The sequence below is a fragment of the Ambystoma mexicanum genome, chromosome 7p (genome assembly GCF_040938575.1).
Source record: "Ambystoma mexicanum isolate Mex_15411 chromosome 7p, UKY_AmexF1_1, whole genome shotgun sequence".
In the NCBI taxonomy this organism is placed as follows: domain Eukaryota; kingdom Metazoa; phylum Chordata; class Amphibia; order Caudata; family Ambystomatidae; genus Ambystoma; species Ambystoma mexicanum.
Genome location: NC_090939.1, coordinates 823,370,432 through 823,391,605, shown reverse-complemented (window position 1 = coordinate 823,391,605; position 21,174 = coordinate 823,370,432). Strand labels below are relative to the sequence as shown.

Below are 21,174 nucleotides of genomic sequence, written 5' to 3'. Positions count from 1 at the left end.
GTCAGTTAGTTATAACAGCAATAACATATCCATATATAAATAAGTCATGGAACGACAGGTTGGCAATTTGAATTTAGAGACAGACAAGGACATAGTACCAAGGAAAGAAGAAATGAGAGACGAATGTTAGTCAGTTAGGGGATTTATATACAGGCAGATTTGCCCTGAGATAAACTGGGCAAGGAGGAGATACAGTGTCTTACCCTTTGAGTTGTATCGTATGCTTCAAGAGAATGGTGTGCTGGTCCTACCCATGCTGGGGTGCCAGAGGACTGGATAGTCGAGCTAGAGAGAAAATACATATGGTTGAATGGGGGAGAAGTGAAGGACCATGGTAAGTTAGAGGTATTAGTGAAAGGTTTCTAGTAAGCTCGTGACGGGGGGAGGGCTATGTTGAGGGGGAATTAGGCCAGATCAGGTTAATTTGGTAAGGAGGATTGGGAAGACTGTTGTCTGTATTAGCAAGGGGTTGTAATGTGTTGGTGTTGGGAAACGTATGTCAAGATGAGCGGCCGGGTGGGCGAGACGCGGTTGCGTGAGGAATTAGTGAAATGTCAGCAGCTAGTGTTTGGATGGAGCAAGCAAAATGGGTGCTGGCGATTTAATAGTGCGGCCGGGTAAGAGAGGAAGGTGGTTGCGTGCGAAACAATAAATTGTCAGCAACTAGTGTTGGGATGGAGCGAACTAAAAATGGGTGCTGGCGGTTATAACGCGGCCGGGTAAGAGGGACGCGGTTGCATGAGGAGATAGTAAAATGTCAGCAGCTAGTGTTTGGATGGCGTGAGCTAAAAATGGGTGCTGGCGGTTAATACTGCGGCCGGGTAAGAGAGACACGGCTGCATGGGGAGTAGTCTGCAGCTAGTGTTTGGGGAGCGAGCAAATTAGGTGCTGGCGTTAAGTAATGCTGCCGGGTAACAGAGGAACGCGGTTGCGTGCGAATTATGAATTCTCAGCAACTAGCGTTCGGATTGAGTGAGCTAAATTGGATGCTGGCGGTTATAAAGCGGCCGGGTAAGAGAGACGCGGTTGCAGTGTTTGGATAAAGCGAGCTAAGATAGGTGCTGGCGGTTGATAATACAGGACCTAAATTTGGCAGGGCTTACCTGTGCCGGCTGGCACGAATCAGTTATCTCGTCACGTTCGCTAACCTGATTATTTGCAAAATGGCTTGACTTCCTGTTTATATGTAAGGTCTACTGTGGTTGGTTGCTCAATCGAGCGATTTGATTGGATGATTGATAAGGGCACAGGGATAGGCTTGTCAGTTAGGCTGATCAGAAGTGGCTTGGTCCTATGTTGGCATGGACATGGTAGGGGACAAGGGGGGGAGGTGGAATGGAACACAATTGGGGGTGGAGGAATGAAGAATAGGGCGGGCATGAAGTAGTCACAATGAAAATTTGGTGGGTGGATGCCGGTAAGTTACCTGTAAAATGCATACCTACTTGTTAAGGAAGTTTAGCACATACGGACAGGCTATATTGGCTAGGGGCTTGTCCCAGGGGCCGGGATCGGTGCCTGAGCTGTGTGTGCCATGGCAAGCAAGATATAAGGAAACGGAGGTGATATTGTGTGGAGTATGTTACACATAGTAATGTGAGCTGGCAGGGGGGGTGATCAATACCGATTGGTGATGTGGCCTTGGTAGGTTTGGTCATTACGTTATTGGATGTGTAAGCTGGGTACAGCAGAAAAAATGTTTGAGCCAATTAAGGTATGGCATCAAAATCAATTGGTTCAGTAGCGCATTGGTACATCAACATTTACAGGAATACATGGAAGTCATGGTCACTGTTTAAGCCGAAGGTTACAGATCTGTATCGGCATATCAGTTTGGCTTCTTTTTGACGCAGTTGTAGTTCGCGGTTTCCACCTCTTATGTTGATAGGGATTTTCTCAAGGCCCCTAGCCAATATAGCCTGTCCGTATGTGCTAAACTTCCTTAACAAGTAGGTATGCATTTTACAGGTAACTTACCGGCATCCACCCACCAAATTTTCATTGTGACTACTTCATGCCCGCCCTATTCTTCATTCCTCCACCCCCAATTGTGTTCCATTCCACCTCCCCCCCTTGTCCCCTACCATGTCCATGCCAACATAGGACCAAGCCACTTCTGATCAGCCTAACTGACAAGCCTATCCCTGTGCCCTTATCAATCATCCAATCAAATCGCTCGATTGAGCAACCAACCACAGTAGACCTTACATATAAACAGGAAGTCAAGCCATTTTGCAAATAATCAGGTTAGCGAACGTGACGAGATAACTGATTCGTGCCAGCCGGCACAGGTAAGCCCTGCAAAATTTAGGTCCTGTATTATCAACCGCCAGCACCTATCTTAGCTCGCTTTATCCAAACACTGCAACCGCGTCTCTCTTACCCGGCCGCTTTATAACCGCCAGCATCCAATTTAGCTCACTCAATCCGAACGCTAGTTGCTGAGAATTCATAATTCGCACGCAACCGCGTTCCTCTGTTACCCGGCAGCATTACTTAACGCCAGCACCTAATTTGCTCGCTCCCCAAACACTAGCTGCAGACTACTCCCCATGCAGCCGTGTCTCTCTTACCCGGCCGCAGTATTAACCGCCAGCACCCATTTTTAGCTCACGCCATCCAAACACTAGCTGCTGACATTTTACTATCTCCTCATGCAACCGCGTCCCTCTTACCCGGCCGCGTTATAACCGCCAGCACCCATTTTTAGTTCGCTCCATCCCAACACTAGTTGCTGACAATTTATTGTTTCGCACGCAACCACCTTCCTCTCTTACCCGGCCGCACTATTAAATCGCCAGCACCCATTTTGCTTGCTCCATCCAAACACTAGCTGCTGACATTTCACTAATTCCTCACGCAACCGCGTCTCGCCCACCCGGCCGCTCATCTTGACATACGTTTCCCAACACCAACACATTACAACCCCTTGCTAATACAGACAACAGTCTTCCCAATCCTCCTTACCAAATTAACCTGATCTGGCCTAATTCCCCCTCAACATAGCCCTCCCCCCGTCACGAGCTTACTAGAAACCTTTCACTAATACCTCTAACTTACCATGGTCCTTCACTTCTCCCCCATTCAACCATATGTATTTTCTCTCTAGCTCGACTATCCAGTCCTCTGGCACCCCAGCATGGGTAGGACCAGCACACCATTCTCTTGAAGCATACGATACAACTCAAAGGGTAAGACACTGTATCTCCTCCTTGCCCAGTTTATCTCAGGGCAAATCTGCCTGTATATAAATCCCCTAACTGACTAACATTCGTCTCTCATTTCTTCTTTCCTTGGTACTATGTCCTTGTCTGTCTCTAAATTCAAATTGCCAACACATGACTAATCACCTCACATGGGTGTCACAATACACTTGGGATTTCTAAATTGGTAACATGCTATATTAACGGGTGTCTTGAACAAATACAAATGTACATAACGCATTGATTTCATTGTTGTCACTACAATGGGTACACCACATAACTGCACCACCAATTCACAAAACCACCAGCCTTGATAAAGACTAAGGTTGAAACGCGCGTCGGCTGTGGCTGTGTAAAGCTATCCATGTGTTGAAACTGACTAAGAATTGTATTAGTGCTGTTCAACGAATAGAAATAAAACACATTACGTGCGAAATTCAAAACTAATCTGTCTCATCCTTCACCACTAATTTCTACTTAACCAACGGATATAGGACTACGATACCCTACCAGCGCCTATAAGTTCCATAGTTTGTCCAAAACCCCACGAATTGTTTTTACAAACAGGAACCCTGGAGTTGGTTCCCTGACAAACAAGAACTAGGCTGCAGGTCGTAACAAAGTACCAAACTAAAAATAGGAGTGCGCAGGAGTGAGGGAGTTCCGCCTACCAAACTCCAACCTTCCTTTCACATTTTAGAAAAGAGTTCTGGCAAAAAGACCCAACCGTGAATTTAATAAATAAATAAACCGGCGGTATCTTTAACATTGCACCAAAAAGTGGTGCGTTTAAAACCAATGGCAAAATCCCATAGAGGATATTCCGGTGGGATATTTTGCGTGGTAACCACTGCCACCAGCCAGAAACTCGACAAGGGGGGACTGGAAAGTGCCCCCTTGAAAACAGACCCATGGGCAATATAATTAACCCCTTCCAGTACTTCCACAATATGATGGGTTGTACTGGTTCTGTTAATAATTGAGGACTAGTAAAGTCAATGGTGACTTTACATGCCCTGGGAGACAGTAGTCAGTCCCAGGGTATGGAGTCTATGTTTGGGGGTCACTTTGACACCCCTGTGTTACTTCACTGAGGGTGCTGTGTAACACACACTTAAAAGATAGATGATACCCTATGGAGTAAAAAGGAAACCCCATAGCCCATAAGCACACAAAGAGTCAGACATACCTCAAATCATGCCTAAGAGTGGGAGGAAAAGAGTCTCACTCTTAGCAGGAGAAAAAAACAAACCCCAAAAATCCAGCAAAGCTGCTGGGGGACTCACTAGGTTTGGGAAATTAGCCTTATAAGAGAATTCTCCCTAACAGCTTTAACTTCCGCCCGTAGAGTGAGTGAATTGCAGGCACTTTCATCCAAGCAACCCTGTACTATCTTCCATAAGGAGAAGGTTGTTCTGAGGGTTAAGACTTCATTTTTACCCAAAATCATTTCTGATTTTCATGTAGGGCTGAAATTTGTTCTACCTTATTTCTATCCTCTACCTCATCCTGGCAAAGAGGAGAGCCCACGCAGAGCTCTGAGCTTTTCCATACCTAGGCTATAAAAATTTTGTATTGATGATTAGCTTTTCATTGGCTATACATTGGAATTCTACAGGCTGGCAGGCAAGGATCCTCCTGAAGGGTTAACGGCCCATTCCACCAGGGGCATGGCTACCTCTACAGCCCTGCAAAGTGGTGTACCGATTAAAAATATTTGTGAGGCAACGATGTGGTCTACAATTCACACGTTCACAAAACATTACTGCCTTGAGTTTTCCCTCAGTCAGGATGGAAGCTTTGGGAAATCTGTCCTGCATTCTGTTTATGAAAAGCATTACAAAATTAAATTCTTACTCCCATCAAATCTTATACTGCTTTGGGAGTCATTTAAAGATAAGGAATATGTGGGAGGACACAATCGATTTGATGAACAAGTTACTTACCCCTGGTAACGTTATTTCGAATGGATGTTTCACCCACATATTCCTCATCGCTCTCCCAACCTACCCCACTGTAGATTTCCCATGCTATTACAGCTTTCACTCCTTCAAAGTTGAGCACAGTCAATCCTGTGGTTATGCAGGTATTTCTACTGTAAGAAAAACAGAACGGAGGCCAACGGGCGCCTCACATGCAATATATATTCCTTCCATGACATCATCCTTGAGACGGAGGCCTTCGAGGGACATCGAGTCGACTGCATCGACGCACAGCGCCCTCTGCCAAAAATGTTTTATTCAGAAGCAGCTAAAGTTGGATATCGAATATCAAAGATGAGGAATACGTGGGAGGAACATTCAGTCGAAAGAAGGTTACTAGGGGTAAATAGCTTGTTCTTCTAATTGAGAGTTGGAGAAAGACTGAAACCATTTAGATAAGTGACATATAATTGGATTGTTTGCCAAACATTGAATTGCATTTTTACGTAGCAAAAACAAATAAAAAAATGTCAGCATTTGGGAGATTTACATCTGCTTTAGGATTTCATCTTTGCACAACCATCCCCTGCATTTCTAAGTAAAATAAAGAAAAAAAGCATAACAAAAAGGTGTGGTCTATAAGAATATCACTCCTGCTGCTAGTTCACAACCCGTGTTTACAACATTGTATCTATCATGTGCTAAGAATTGCCTGTTTGCTTCCCTTCGGTGTCATGAAATTGCTATGAAATGGGTTCAAAGCAGACACTGGCCTCGTTGCAACGTTAAACATTTTTCATTTTTGAGTATATTAGACGCCGAAACTAAAACAGTTTTTCCAGCCAATATTTACACTTTGAAAAGAACAACGCTAACCCTGACTAATGTAACTGCTGAGCAGCATTTGGCATTGAGTGCATCAATTGCCATGACAGTCAGACAAGCGATTTGCAACGAGGTACTGCAGGGTAATTTAGTTAAAATAAACCATCACATTTTATTGAAACGATTTCCATATTAAGTACTGGGGCCATTATAAAGAAAAACCTGAAGCAGCATTCTGTCTGAGCTATCCTTGTACGAGATGTGATCGGAAGCCAAGATACTCTGAGGGCGAGGATCGGCTGCTAAAGGTCCTGTAGTAAGATTAGGCTTACTTCTAATGTATATATTGCACTTTCAAATAGGTGCATTTACACAGAAGATCTTGGACACTGACCAAGCAAGTCCACATTTTTGTTTTGCCCATAGATGGGACTAGCAGCTGACCAGACTGGTGAGCCTGGGGGCTGTAACTCAACTCCACTCCACACACGTGATCTATTTTTTTTACATGTTTCACAATTTTGATCCCTTTAGATACTCATACCTCCTATCTCCTTTCCTCCATCCTTGTGGGCGTCCCCAGCCATGGGGACGATACAGGAACCTTTGGTAGTAAAAAAAAAAGTGAGCGTCCCCTTTAAATTTAGTATAGCGCATGGAGGGTGTGGTGACCACCCACTAGCCCTGCCCTCTGCCACCTCACCGGAGTCCCTTTTTCTGCTTGAACAGGAACAGACCTGGCAGTTTGCGCAGGCATTTTTTGTTTGTGCTTTGCTTTCTTCCCTGTACTTTATTTTGTTGATGAACTCGCTAACCTTTGGCTCCTCGTCTCCCCTGGCGCTTGTCGGTTGTTAGAGGCTCCACCAGGTGCGCCTTGTGCGGCTGTTCCTTCTCGGCGTCAGAACCGCATGGACTCTGTCTGAAGTGCTTGGGGCCTGATTACCACTGGGACACATGCGCCCTCGCTCTCTGATTTTTGAAGAATCGCCGTTCTCGCTGCAGGGAGGTCTTCTATTCTTCTCCAGGTCATCTCAAGGACTTCGTTGCTAAATCGTCCTGCCACAAAAAGCTAATACTTTTGTTTTCAAGGCACCCCAGCATGGAGACTCATTCACTGGGTCGCCATTTGGGAGGGGTCACTCGGGTTCTGTTACCTGAGTCAGGCCTGAGGCTGTCAAGGCTACCTGCCCCGTGCAGAGGGGCTAAGGGGCTCTGCCGGGCCAGTCTCCGAGGGGCTTACTGGCTCGGTGTCCACACTGAGGAGTGAGGAGCCTTCGGGCTCTGGTTCCAGGCCTGAGGCGCAGTCCCACGTTTCGACTACCAGTTCTTTAGATGAAAGCAAGAGTCCTTCTGGAGCTTCGTCCGAGGTTGGTTCCGGGCGGGACAGGTTGACTACCAGTCTCATGACTGAGGGCATTCGCCTACCGGAGCCCCTTCTGAGGTCAACACAAGAGTGCCTAAATCGGGTCATAACAATTCTCTGTCCCCATACAAATGTTGGACCCTAGACTGCACCCTACACAGGACCCGTGCCTTGGCGCCTTCCATCCCAGGACGGCACACAACCTCACAAGATGGCGGCCATGCACGTGGCAGAACCAGCATGCTCATCCGCTATTTTAGGCCAGAGTTAAGGCCGCCTGCGACTCAGTCTCCATAGGAATAGGCCTCTCAAGGGTGGAGCAGCCCTCTTTCACAAGGGGCTGGTTCTGGTCCCCAGGCTTCATGTGACTGGTCACCCCATTGATAGCTGTACACCAGTCAGCTGTTTGGGGTACCCCTCATAGGTCCATCAAAGTACCGAATCTGACAGGAAGCCCAGCGCTTTGAAGGGCCGAGCCCCCACGCCTTCTCTGCGACCTGGCTAAGCAGCTTGCAAAGAGTGCTTTTTTGAGCGCTTCCTGACACTTATGAAGTCGCAACAGATGTCGGGACTCCTGAAGGACCTCATCAAGGATGTGCTGCCGCATATGTTACCTCCCAGGCTACCCCATCTGGGGCCTCCGCCTCAACCACCAGGGGTCCCAATCATCCAGTTGCTAGTGGTTCCGCCCCCCCTCTCCTGTCACTGGCTCCGCTACCACCACCTCCTCTGCCCTCACCAGTTCACCTCCTCCGCAGGGGCCTCCAGTGTTGCTCCAGCCCCACTGCACACCGACCATTGGGGGGGTGGGGTCCTCCAATTTCGCTCTCAGTAGCCCCGTACACACATCTGACACAAGATGAGGGGGCCAACGATGCAGAGGACGAGGCATTTGTCTCGGTCAAAGCTTTTCACAACTGGCTACAGGTCCGGTCTGAATTCTTGGGGGTTCCTAGCGGAGGTCCTAGCTCTTCCAGCAACCAGCCATTTGGGCATTCCCTTGCAGAAAGACGTCCTTACGCCTGCATGGAAGGTCTGGGAAAATCTTAGGGCTAATTCTCAGTTAAACCAAAGACTTGATGGGCGCTTTGGACATCTGGAGAGTGAACCGGCACTGTTGGCTTCTCATTCCCAACCTCACGCCTCTGTCTTTGCGGCAGCGTCCATGTATTCTAAACCTTCTGGCTCATCAGCTGCTGCATCTACCACCAGCTGTTTGTCCAGGGAGGACAAGCTTCTTGAGTCCTTCGGGAAAAGGGCTTACTTCAATGCGGGCCTGCATCTGAGGCAGTTTGACGCCATCCTCGCTGCGGCGAACTAGAAGTGGTGGAGCGAAATTGGAAACTTCCTCTGTATTCTGCCTCTGGATAGCCAGGCTGCCTTTAAGATGGGTTTAGAAGAGTCGCACAGTTGCACAGGATCTCCTGGAGTCCACAGTCTCTCACATCGACACGGCTTGCAAGGACATGTGTCTTCGTATAGAAATGCGTAGAACAGCATGGATGTATGCAATCAGGTTTTCAGCTGATGTACAAGACTGGCTCCTTAACCTTCCCTTCGAGGGCCCTGAATTATTCCACTCATCGACCGACGACAAACTCACAAAAAAGAAAACTGCCACACAGACGCCAAAGTCTCTCACTCCCCTAACCAAGCCAGGACCCAAATCAAAGGACCAAAGTCAGGGTAGGTCTGACTCCAAGCCAAGGTCATTTGGCGTGCTCAAGGGATTTCAGGAGCGGAGAATGTTTCAACCGGTCAGGTCACTGAGCACACACAGAAGGAAACGCACACCATGTGTGGTTTTAATGCACCCTCCTCCACACCTGCCTTCGACAATAAAAAGCAGTACGGTGCAGGTCGGGGACCAGTTTTCCTGTGGGGGGCTGACTGACTCTGAGGAATTGAAGGGGTTTATTTTCTGAAATCCCTGGATTCGGTCAGAGGTGTCGGCAGGGTTCAGTCTTCCTATTCCTTCGCCCCCTCCTTTCCCCTCCCCCCCACTGTTTTTGCAGATGGGGTCTCCCGCCATGTTGAGGGAGATTCTACAGTTGTGGAACATGGAGGTGGTGGAGCCGGTGCTTCCTGCACACAGGGGCTCCGAATATTATTCCAGGAATTTTGCAGTGCCCAAGAACAACCAGGCAGGCCTGGATCTTTCTTTCCTCAATCTTTTGCTACCTCTTGAGTGCTTCAAGATGATAATCCCAGCTCATATAGCAGAGTCTCTGTGCGCAGGAGACTGGACGTGTTCCTTAGACCAGCCGTATCGGAAATTTCTGCTGTTCACGATTGTTGCACCATTTCCAATACAAGTTGCTCCTGTTCAGCCTCAATGCGGCTCCTCGTGTGTTTGCCAAACTGATGAACGAAGTGGCTGGCCTTTGGTTGGACGGCTACCACCTCTGGACGACAGGCTGGTGAGCGCCAGCTCTCTGGAGGGAGCCAACCACTCCTGCAAGAGGTTGGTGGATGTGCTCCACTAGCTGGTGGGTTTCTCCATCAACCAAAAGAAGTTGCAGCTTTACCCCTTGCAGGGCCTCATTTTTATGGGGGGACAAGTGGGACACAGTGGCGCAGAGGATCTTCCTCACTCCTGACAGGTGAAAGTCTCTCTGGAGATAGGTATGCCACTTTTTCTCCAAAGCGGCAACCTCAGCATGGTGGTTTCAGCACTTGCTGGGGCTCATGGCAGCTTGTGTCCTAACAATTCAGTATGCCAGACTCTTGATGAGGCATATTTAACTACATTTAGCGTCATCCTGGGACCAGGAAACTGGGTTGCAGTCAAAGAAGCTGTTCATCCCGCTTATGCTGCACCTCGACAACAATGTGTCAGTGGGAGAACCGTTTTCTCTGCCGGAGTCCTCTCTGGTGGTTACAAGGGATTAGTGCCTCCATGGTTGGGGTGCGACCCTGAACAGCCACTGCTTTCCCAGGATATGGTCCAGGGAGGAGCCCAGCTCCCACATACATCTCCTGGAGCTCAGGGCCATCGGGCTAGCTCTCAGACCCTTTCTGCCTCTGATCTGGGGCAAAGCTGTCTAAGTCAGGACCGACAATTCAACTACAATGTTCCACTTGAGCATGCAGGTTGGGACTAGGTCGACGACGCTTTGTATGGTCTCAATTTGGAAATGGGTGCTGTCACAAGGGACCTGCATCAAAGCGTTGCATCTCCCGGGTGACAGCAGTACAGAAGCAAACCGGTTGAGCAGATTGGGATTCAACACCTGGTGGGAATTGAACAACATTTACTTGTTTTCTCTCTTTCTGAGGTGGGGCATCCCGGACCTCTACCTGTTTGCATCACCACAGAACTTCAAATGCCTCCTTTTTGCTTCATGTGTGGGGCAGAGTCAAGACTCTATAGGGGACGTGTTGCGGCTGTCCCAACACAGTTGGAATTGCTACGCCTTTCCAAACCCGCTCTTGCTCCATAGGACCATTTTTGGCACTCGGTGGGCTGCAGACTAATTCTGATAGCCCCTCACTGCCGGTCGAGGGCATGGTTTTCGGACCTCTTGCAGCTCACGTCGCAAGTCCCGGTCCATCTTCCAGTCCTCAGCAGGGGCTTCCTCACGCAGCAGCATGGGGCAGTGGAGCATTCAGACTTGGGTAAGCTGGCGCTCTCGGCCTGGATACTGATCAGCTAAGGCTTCACCCAGCGCATTTCTCAGTGAGAAATGGATACTTTATCCAGGACGCCAGGAATGCTTCCACCCATTCCCAATACAAAAGTAAGTGGACTAGATTCTGCCATTGGGGCTCCGGAGGCGGGCGTGGACCCTCTCATTTGCAGCACATCTGGCCTGCTCCGGGGTCCAAATGCATACTTGCTGCACTTATCTGGCGGCCATAGGGGCCTACTAAAAAAACTCAAGCGGACAAGACTTTCTCAGCAGCCAACCCGGTGGTCATGGTGCCCCGCAAGGGCTTAAGAAGGATGTTCCCACTGGTGTACAGACCCCATCCCATCTGGGACATGAATGTGGCATTGGCAGCCTTGCAGCATACGCCTTTTGAGCCGATGGCTTCAGCTGATATACAGTGGGTAATGCTCAAGATGGTTCTGCTCATGGTGCTCACCTCGGTGCGTGGAGTTGGTGAGTGTCAGGCACTGTTGTCATGTGAACCGTTCATGGTGTTTAACAATAAGGTGATTCTGCGGACTCATCCCAAATTCCTGCTTAAGGTGGTCTCCCCCTTTTATCAGAATCAGATCTTTCTGCTGGTGGTCTTCCCTAATCTGAAGTCTGACGCAGAAAGAGCGCCCCGTTCCTTGGATCTGCAGAGGGTGCTCAGGTTTCACATCTCCCGGTCAAAGCAATTCAGAAGGTCAGATACTATGTCACCTTTGATGGCTTTGCCCGGGGGTACACAAGCATCCAAGGCCTCCATCACCCATTGGATGGTCCTGGCAATTTCGGAGGCTTACGCGGCCATGGGCAAAAAGGTGCCCCCAGGTATCCATGAGCATGCAGCAAGGGCAAAGTGACTGCAGTAGCTTTCCAAAGACACGCCTCCTGGGAGGTCATCAGCAAGGCGGCGACTTGGGCCACGCCGTTGGCGCTCTACAAACCCTAGTCTCTGGACATCAGTTCCAGGAGGGACGTAGAGTTTGGACAGGCTTTTCTCAGGAACCTCTTTGCCTCCAGTTAAATTGTCAGCTCCACCCAGTTCTTTTGTTTTCAGATCTCCCACAACGACGGAGGAAAAGGGGATGGGACGTATGAGTAATAAGTTACTCACCGTAGTGACTAGAGTACGCATAGTCCTAAATCCCCTTTGCTCAATATGTCCCTCCCTCCTTCCCCCGCTAGTATGCCAGACGTTAAAATAACTGCTTAGCCAGGTTTACCAGCGTCCTAAGTGTCAAAAGAAGACTGAGGTGAGGTTCTAGTGGGCGGTCCCACACACAAGGCCGCGCCCTGCATGCTATACTAAATTTAAAGGGGAAGCTCACTTCTTTCACTGCCAAAAGTCCCAGTATTGTCACCGTGCCTGGAGATGCCCACAAGGATGGAAGAAAGGGGACTTAGGACTACGAGTACCCTACTCACTTCTGTGAGTAACCTTTATACTTTGAAGCATGATAAGGATTTCTACAACTATTTTTTTCTATTTTTTTCCATGTTGGAGAGGTCAGGCTAGTAGTCACTGGTTTTCAGGACATCATAAGGTAAGTTGTCAGACATGTTTGGGCATCTCTCACTGTGAAACCTGTGCCCCTCCTTGTACTGCTAGCCAGGATAACTATTCTTCTGTGTACATCTGTTGGATGGGAGAGAGGAATCATGCAAGTGGATTGCTATTGCTTTGGCTGTATATCGCTTAACCATGGCTTTAGGTTGATTGTTTCTTTATCTTTCTAATGGTCTAGGCTTTTTGATGGGCATTTACCATTTAATTTTTAATGTGTTTGCAGTGGCATTACATGACTACCTGCACATCTTTGTAGTCCGCACTTTTGTAGACCGCACTGTCAGTTCATATTTTATCACTCCTAGCACATTGAAGGTTGGCTGTAGGGTTTAAAACTCCTAGAAGTGAATGGGAGAAGAGTAGGAGCGTAAGATTGTATTCATTCGCGTTTGTTTCTGTTTTGAATGTCTTACTGTTTGTCTGTACTATTTATACAGCTTCTATATGGTCTCTTCAAGAGAATATGCCTAAATGTTATATAAAAGTATGAGAGCATGATTTTTGTTTCTATTTTTTCAGTAGAAGGGCACAATATTGCAAGTGTAAATGCCTATTTCAGTGAGAAACCGAAGGGGCATGTAACTGGGTTAAAAATTAAATGGTTGAAAACAAGAGCTACAAGGAGTTAATTTGGACTCCCCAGGCAAGTGCTGCCATACAAACATAGATCTAATATATTAACTTTATAGTTTTGCAGGGGTCGAAATTCAGATTCAAGAATCAGGAGCTGAAAGTAGGTCCTGGGTGTAAAGAAATTCTCTCTGATCAGGAGTTCTTCATCTGGCCCAAGAGCTGTTAAAGTCTAATGCATGTTTTCTTAGGTTAGTGTACGCATACAAAATTAGTTGGAAAAAGATCTGCAGAAGATCAAAAGATTCTCAGATAAAAAGCTTTATAGATATAGGATGACACTTTTTATTCACTCTGGAATGCTTGAAAAATGTGTGACTTCCTTTTATTTACAATCTGTGATAATCATCCCAAAATGCTGTCTTGCACTCTGTTATTGACTATCTTTTTATTATGATCTTGTGCAATGTAGCTTCATATTTATTTCCCTTTCATTTACTCTTATGGCAGTCGCCCTCTTTGCCTCTCTGTTGCTATATCTCACCTAGTCATTATTCATATCTGCCACTAAACCCATGACTCTGTCACTAGAACAATGTTTCTTTTGCTACATCTATTGCTTTTGCCATCGCCTCACTGACTGGCACATGTTTCTGCTGCTGCCTCTTCCTCTGCTACCATCTTGTTCAGTCTCTCCTGCTGTTGCTCCCTTGTCTATGCCGCCTTATGCCTTCACTTTTTAGGTGAAGAAATGGGGTAAGGTTTTAAAAGTAACTGCTTTCCTGCAAGAAAAGGGAATGAAATTGACTGTTTTCTTTCAAAAGCAGGGCTGAAAAACGTTTTAAATGCTAGAAAGTCGTGTCACTTGTGCACAAGCTGTTTCTACAATTTATCTATTTTCTTGGTGTGTGATTCTTTTGAATAATGGGTTCTAGAGGCACGCTGGCTCTGTTTTATTTAGCAGCAAGTTTTGTTTTAGCTCATGGGTGAGGCTGACATGGGTGGTTTATGCATGTTCCCAGGAGGCTAATTCTGCAGGAGCTAAAACAAGCGCCTGTCTTCGACTTTCAAAGCATTACCTGGAGCACTCCTATCTCTGCCAGGAGCTAAATAGCGCTCTGCGCCCCTCAATTTCGGTCACTGGTTTTGGGAATGTGTATACAACAGAATTAAGGACTCACCTAAGGGACACTGAAAGCATTTTGCATATTCGTACCCGGCGAGAGTCAAGTAGAATGCAACATGCATTCTGATTGGCTCTCGCCGGGTCATTACCTGGCCGAGAATCACTCGATTCTCAACCGTGATTCCAGCCGCCTTGTCCACGGCGGGGGGCGTTGCAGCCCCTCAGCCAATGACGATGCTCGAAACGGGGCCATCCCCTCTAAAAAGCCTCCCCACGGCTAAGAAGCTGCCTTGGGCCCTTCCCCCCGCCCCCCTCGCCGGGGACTCGGGTAAGGGTTTTTATTTCTTCCCCTTTCCTCCAACCTCCATTCTCTCCCCACCCCACTTAACTTCTGCCTCCTTTGTCCACGGCGGGCGGCGTGGTAGCCTTTAGCCGTGTGGAGGCTCGAAGCGGGGCCATATCACTACGCCTCCACACGGCTGGAGGCTACCATTGTCCCCCGCCGGGGATTCTGGTGAGTTTATTTTTAATTTTTTTTATTTTTTCTCCCTCAACCCCACTTACCTTCTTCTGTCATCTTTCGGGAGCGGACGCGCTGGAAACACTTCTGTTCCCAGCACGTCCGCTCCCGATGTCTGCCATGCAAAGGGAAAACAGACTCCTGTTTTCGCTTTCCCGGTGGCCATTTCCTTGGTCGTTTTTCTTTTTTTTTTCTGTCTCCCACACGTCCTCTCTCCCTCCCACCCCAAAATCATCCTCTAAGCCCAGAATTACCTCCATGTCCCTCTTCCTCTTCCCAGTATTTATGGATGAGGCACCTTGCCTTATAGGTGTACTGGGATGAGGAAGACTGGGACTAGGATTAGGGGTAATGCAAATTACAGGTAACTAAGCTAGGCATTACCTCTACGTCCCTCTACCTCATCCCAGTACTTGTATATGAGGGCAACGTAACTCCTATACAAGTATTGGGGATGAGGAACAATAGGGCTAGGAGTAATGATGTGCTGGCGGGGCCTCGTTGCGCGACTGAGATTCATATATGCAATATTAAGATCTCTGCTCCGGCAATGCACACCCTAGAAATTCTAAAGAAATAGTGTAAAAAACAAAGCTGATGACAAAAAACACAATACTCCACTTGTTCCGTGGACTCATTTGGGACCCTCATGGTTGCTGTCCCTTGTCTATGCTCCCCTGTTCTTTCTTGGTGCTTCTGTTGGTTAGCTGGGTGCTTATGGGCTGCTTGCATTGGGTAGGTCGTTGGCACATTTATCAATGAGTTTAGGGACTTTAACCTTGACTTTTTTTTCACCCCACTTTGCATTCTTTCCCGAATATTTGTCTTGACCACAGATGCTTTCCGATGCATGTTCCCTCTGAACGAGCCCGAAACATGTTAGGGGATTCTTGTGGTCTTATGCAGCAGGGATGCCACCAAGCTGTTTGGGCTGGACTGCCCCTTTTTGGGTGGGACTAAGCCTGATTTGAATATGGTCTTTCCTCCTTTTCTTAATGGCTTGGCAGGCGAAGAACGTTGGTCTGAAGGGTTGCAAAGAGCAATGCCAGAGGTTAAGATTAATTCAAAACCTTCCAGCTATCACCCCTTTTTGTTTTGCTGAATTTACATGAGGGACACTGACGGCACCCTTTTGGGAAATAACCACCAGTAAAACGGCAGAAAGTAGTTTGTGCCATTTTAAAAGATTTATCACTGACCATTGCACACTCTTATTAATATTCAAACCCTCCATTCAATATTCAAACCCTCCATTCCTCAACCAGTCTCCAAAGCATGGTCATTATTAGTAGTGTAATTTCAATTTTTATTGTATTTTGTTGTACATTCGTTACATTATTTGATTGCTTTATTTCCATCTTTTTGGTAAATCTTTTCAAACTTCTATAAACCCTGTCCACACCATGTACTCTACACTGTCACCAAAGTATACACAACACAAACTATTTAAAATCAATCAAAGTAATTTTCCCTGTAATTCTGTATTTTTCTTGTGCTCATTTGCCCCTGTGTGTGGTTGATGGAGTTGTGTACATATTTTTCATGATGTATATTCAAAGCATTCCCCTTGTCACTGTCCAAAAAATATAATGAGGATAAAACCGTGCTGCTTTCCCACGCTATATACAGATGTAACCACATTTATATGTGGTGGAGGCGATTACGGTCTATTCATATGGTTCCCACGGTAGCTGATGATTGCGTACAGATGGGTGCACCATTCATGCTGCCAAATACTGTTGATAGCTGCTCAGGGTTGGATACCAGGGATGGGATCCGACTACCTTTTTGTGGATTCGCACACATTCATTGCACATGATTATTCAAAACATTGGACCATCAAGAGTCACAACAAAATGGTCGCTTGGGAAACTTGGAAAGGAAGGAGCTCTCGGGCAGGTTCATGCTAATCCATTCTTGTAAGGGTGTACATCAATGCTGCCTTATTCATTTTATCTTTTATGTTTCTGGCTTAGTATAGACGGAGGTTTAATTCTGCCACTGTAATCCAGTGAGAGAACCTGATCAAATGTACTTTAATCTTCTTGTGGAGTGTTGCTTAGGGCAAACATGCCAAAAATTCAAGTGCACTAATGGCCTGCGATGGTCTCTCCCGGTCACATCGGCAAAACTGTGGAACTCACTCGACACTACTGTGTCGTGTGGGGAGGGGGTGCCGGAGCTAAGAACATTTAGGAAATACTTAAAAACCCTGTTATTAAAGTAAGCTCACCACCCTTCCAAATCTGCACTTAGTTGTCTCGTCTCCTTGATGTTCTTGGCTCATCGGGTTTACGTGCTCTTTGCGCCCTGATGCCCTTGGGCTTGGGGCATGCTATAAATACATAAATAAAATTATCTACTGTATCCATAGTGAATTCATATTGTCATCTTGATTGTTGAACACTGATGAATGGGAATCCAGCTCGCTTTCAGTAAAACCTACTGGTAGATGTGCTTTCATGTTCATTTTTCTGCATTGTTTAGACTCCAACCACTGTTCAGGCTTAACCATTATTTTGTGTTTTAGGGCCCGTCGAAATTACAGAAGCCGTTCTCGTGAGAGACATTTTGTACGTCTTCCAGGGAATCGATGGCAAATGTATCAAAATGTGTAATTCTGCTAACTGCTACAAAGTAGAAGGAAAGGTACGGCAATGCTCATGGTCTCTGACTATTCAGACCTTAATCTTGTGTGCATAATAGTGGGTCTGATATACGATTGTTGCCAGAAAAGAAACTCCTACTGCACCTTTGCTTTTACTCTGTCAGTTGGGGGTAGGTATTGATGTTGAGCATTGAGATGTCCTTACTGACAGTGACCCTGCTACGTATGTTTCTGGAAAGCTCTTTAATGTGCTTTACCTGTAAAGCTAACCATTTCTTTTTGGGCTGCTGTTTCTCTAACTTCAGGCCTCATTTTTTATAAAACTCAGGAAAATGCATGAGACTCTGTATTTTGTGTTTGTAATCGAACTGTTAAAAGAAAGAAAGATTTTGAACGTAGGGATTGTGTGTGGAACTAGAAAGCAACAAGAACAAAGAGATATGGCAGAGTTAGGAGATGGAGGCATTTCAAAATGATACAAAGGAAAATTGAAAAGCAGATGAGATTCGAAAGGCAACCATTGAAGAGGGTGCAGAGCAGAGGAGATCTAATCACGAGGGGACAGCAAGCATAGGAAACGGACAGAAGAGTGATATACAGTGAAGAGGATCAAGGTGAACAGAGGGGAGACCAAAAAGAATAGAAGAACAGGGAAGAGATGAGATGTTTAGAAGCGTGAAAGAGGAGGAACCGTCAAGCCTTCCGGATGTTGTACAATTGATAGGTGCAAGAATGTAATATAATAGAAATAGGAGTAGAGTAAGAAAGTGAGGAATCAAAGATGAAACCCAAATTGCGTGAAGTGGAGGCAACAAACGGGGTGGAAGGAGGAAAAGAGATGGGGAGAAGTAATAGTTTGGGTGTCATGGTATGGATTATTTGACGGTATGATGATCTTCTTACCAAATGACGGTATACCATGGCTATCGCAGTAAAGCACACATTTTAATTACTTGACATAATAATACTTTAAGAAAAGTCAAATTGTTACAAAGACACACCACAAACAAACCGCACCAAGAAGTTGACTTTTTATATAAATGTGTTTTAGTACATGTAACAAAATTGGGCAGATCGTCTCTTAGAACTGTTAATTAGGAAAAGCAAACTTGCTTCTTCCTTTACCGAGTGCACTGTGGATTCATTGGGTGCACAGTGAACACTTATCAAACATTGCTTTGTTTCGGTTGTAAACCACTGAAGTGCATAAAACATAATCACAAAACATATTCCTATTAATTAATTGCATATATATTAGACAAATGTATAAAAGGTTACATGCAAGTATGCCAATAGAATATCTTTCTAGTTTTGCCTGTTCATCTGAAAGCTCGAATTCCTTCATTCCCATTCCAGTCCAATGTCTTTAAAAGAGGCAAGGTGCATCAAAACTGTATATACACACATCTCATCTGGTGTTTAACACATAACGAATACATACTTCTCTCTCCTTCTTCATGCTTTGTTTAAAATGTTTGAAACCGCATAAATCGCGTTAATACAACCTGCCATTTTGCACACCACCTCCCCCCTCAAACTGTAAACTCCTTTATTTGCTAGACAGTTTTTCAAATGTCTTAGTTTAATATCCACATAATGCGGACATGATAGAAGGAAGTGCTGCATAGATTCTTCCACTTTCCTCTGGCAGAAGGGACATGCGTCAGTCATGTTAATATTCCATCTGGCCTTAACGTTTACTATAGGCAAGATGTCCAATCTTATTTTTAAGAACAATGCTCTCTGAAGTGGGTTTTCAAATGACTGTAAGTAATCCTGTTGTAACTTTTCTTAATGGACAGATAATTGTATCCCATAGATAATGCAGACACTTAAATACATATTGGCCCATCAAAAATTCAGAATGTGCATCAATACAGTCTATGTGGATCTGTTGTTGATTGCTTTCGGATTGGTCCACAGATCATCCAGCTTGAGTACAGATGGGTACAACTTAATGTGCCTTAACCATTTGATTGAAAGTATGCTTGGGTAGGCTAAGGTATCTTTCATGGCTAATCAATTCTTTGCGAGTGCCTTGCATGACCAAATACGTAACAAGAATAACAATCGTTAGTTTTAGAGCGATCTGATCACCAATTCAGGTCAAGCCAAGTTCTATATGTAACAAGACTGTCTCATTCTGTGCCTATGCTTCGTCAGTTGCATTGGTGTCTGATTGACAGCAGGATTAAATTAAAAATACTATGCCTGGTGCATCGTGCCATTCATTGCACTGGTGCAGAATTTCTCTGTTCTGAATTTACTTTATATAAATGGGCCAGATTGCCGAGTTCTTATTTGCAAATCTTGCTGAAAATTCCTAGTTGCCACAGGGCATGACCAGGTCGCTCATTTTCGGTACTGGCCCCCACCATGTGGAACTCCCTGCTGGTGGCTCTCCGAGACACTGCTGATCATCTGCAGTTTCGAAAGAATTTGAAAGCGTATCTCTTACGAGTCTGACTAGGAGCAGTTTTCCCCGCTATCGTCAGATTTAATCGAAAAAGAAAAGTAAAACGAATGGGAGATTTATTCTAAAATCGGCTGTAGGAAAATAACTACAGCTGAAAAGTTTGACTAAATGCCCCATTCAGTGCCAGGGGCTGCGTGGGTATCCCCCTCACCCTTGTTCCCTATAATGCTGTCAGAGTTTGCGGGGGTCCCCCCCCGCTCCAATTCAATAACATTATGAGAAACAAAACAAGCAGACATTCACTTAAGTGATGGGAACCGGCGTCACAGAGGGAAACAGGTGACGGCGGCACACAAGGATGTGTGCCGCCCATGGATGAGTAAGGGGGTGGGGCAGTGGGTTGTTAGAAATGTTTGGGGGAGTAAAAACCGAAAGTCATTTTCATTCGAATGACTTTTTTTTTTTTTTTCTTCCTCGAACATATTCATTTTTTTTTAAAAAAAACTCTATTTCTTATTTTCAACAAACAGTATTAACATCATAGGTCATACAATTGCAAAATACACAATAGCGGAAAGCAAATACAGTAGAATTGCACACTATAATCCTGTATTCCACCATATCAAACTTTAAGACTAACCTAAAACCAAACCAGATGCATCAAATCAATAATAACAGACAAACAAGACTACACAAACAACCACTCAAACATTACAACCCACCCCCATATGTATAATACCTAAAAGTAGATCATTTCACTCTACTCCATAACCCAACCTAACATCAGCCATAAAGGTCAGTAAAGCTCTCCCACATTTCATCATAAAGGTCTTACTTGTTTTGTTTACTAAACAGTTTTTCCAAATCTTGATAAAGCTTTAACATCCAAAATCCACTCCTCCACTGTCGGCTTCATCCCTGTGTCTTCCAAACCCTCAACACCTGTTCCTCCAACATTTCTAATTCATTCAATTCACGGAAATCAGTTTTCCCTCCTATCAGTGGGCCTCATTACGAGTCTGGCGGTAGCCGTGCCGGAAAAATCGGCAGGCTGCTGCCAGACCGGTAATTCCATTCCGCCTCCGTGATTGCCAGAATCACCGGGGCATTACAACCCCGGTGACCTGGTAATTCTGGAGGCGGCATTCAGTAAATCCCCATTCCCATGGAGTCCAATAGGACTCCATGGGAATGGGGACCATGGAAACACTGGTTCCATCTATGACAGAGCCGGTGTTTCCATGTCCGCCTGCAGGCGGGTGGTGTTACTTCCGCCAGGTCAGACCTGGCGGGAGTGACACCTCCCGCCTGCAGGACTCAGAATCAGCCGGTCCGGAAACAACCGTGGCGGCGGATTTACCGCCATCATTGTTTCCGGACCGGCTGACTTGTAATGAGGCCCAGTGTCTGTTAGCG

At 46.0% G+C, this 21,174-nt stretch overlaps 1 protein-coding gene across 2 annotated transcripts in view; it reads left to right on the top strand.

Moving 5' to 3' along the window:
- The window catches only part of TUBGCP3 (tubulin gamma complex component 3), a 1,162,672-nt gene that overhangs the window by 350,960 nt on the left and 790,538 nt on the right, over positions 1–21,174 (top strand). For both annotated transcript variants that reach the window (XM_069636982.1, XM_069636981.1), the window contains exon 7: positions 17,265–17,383. In XM_069636982.1, the coding sequence (XP_069493083.1) occupies positions 17,265–17,383 (119 nt within the window). The remainder of the gene's footprint in view (positions 1–17,264; positions 17,384–21,174) is intronic.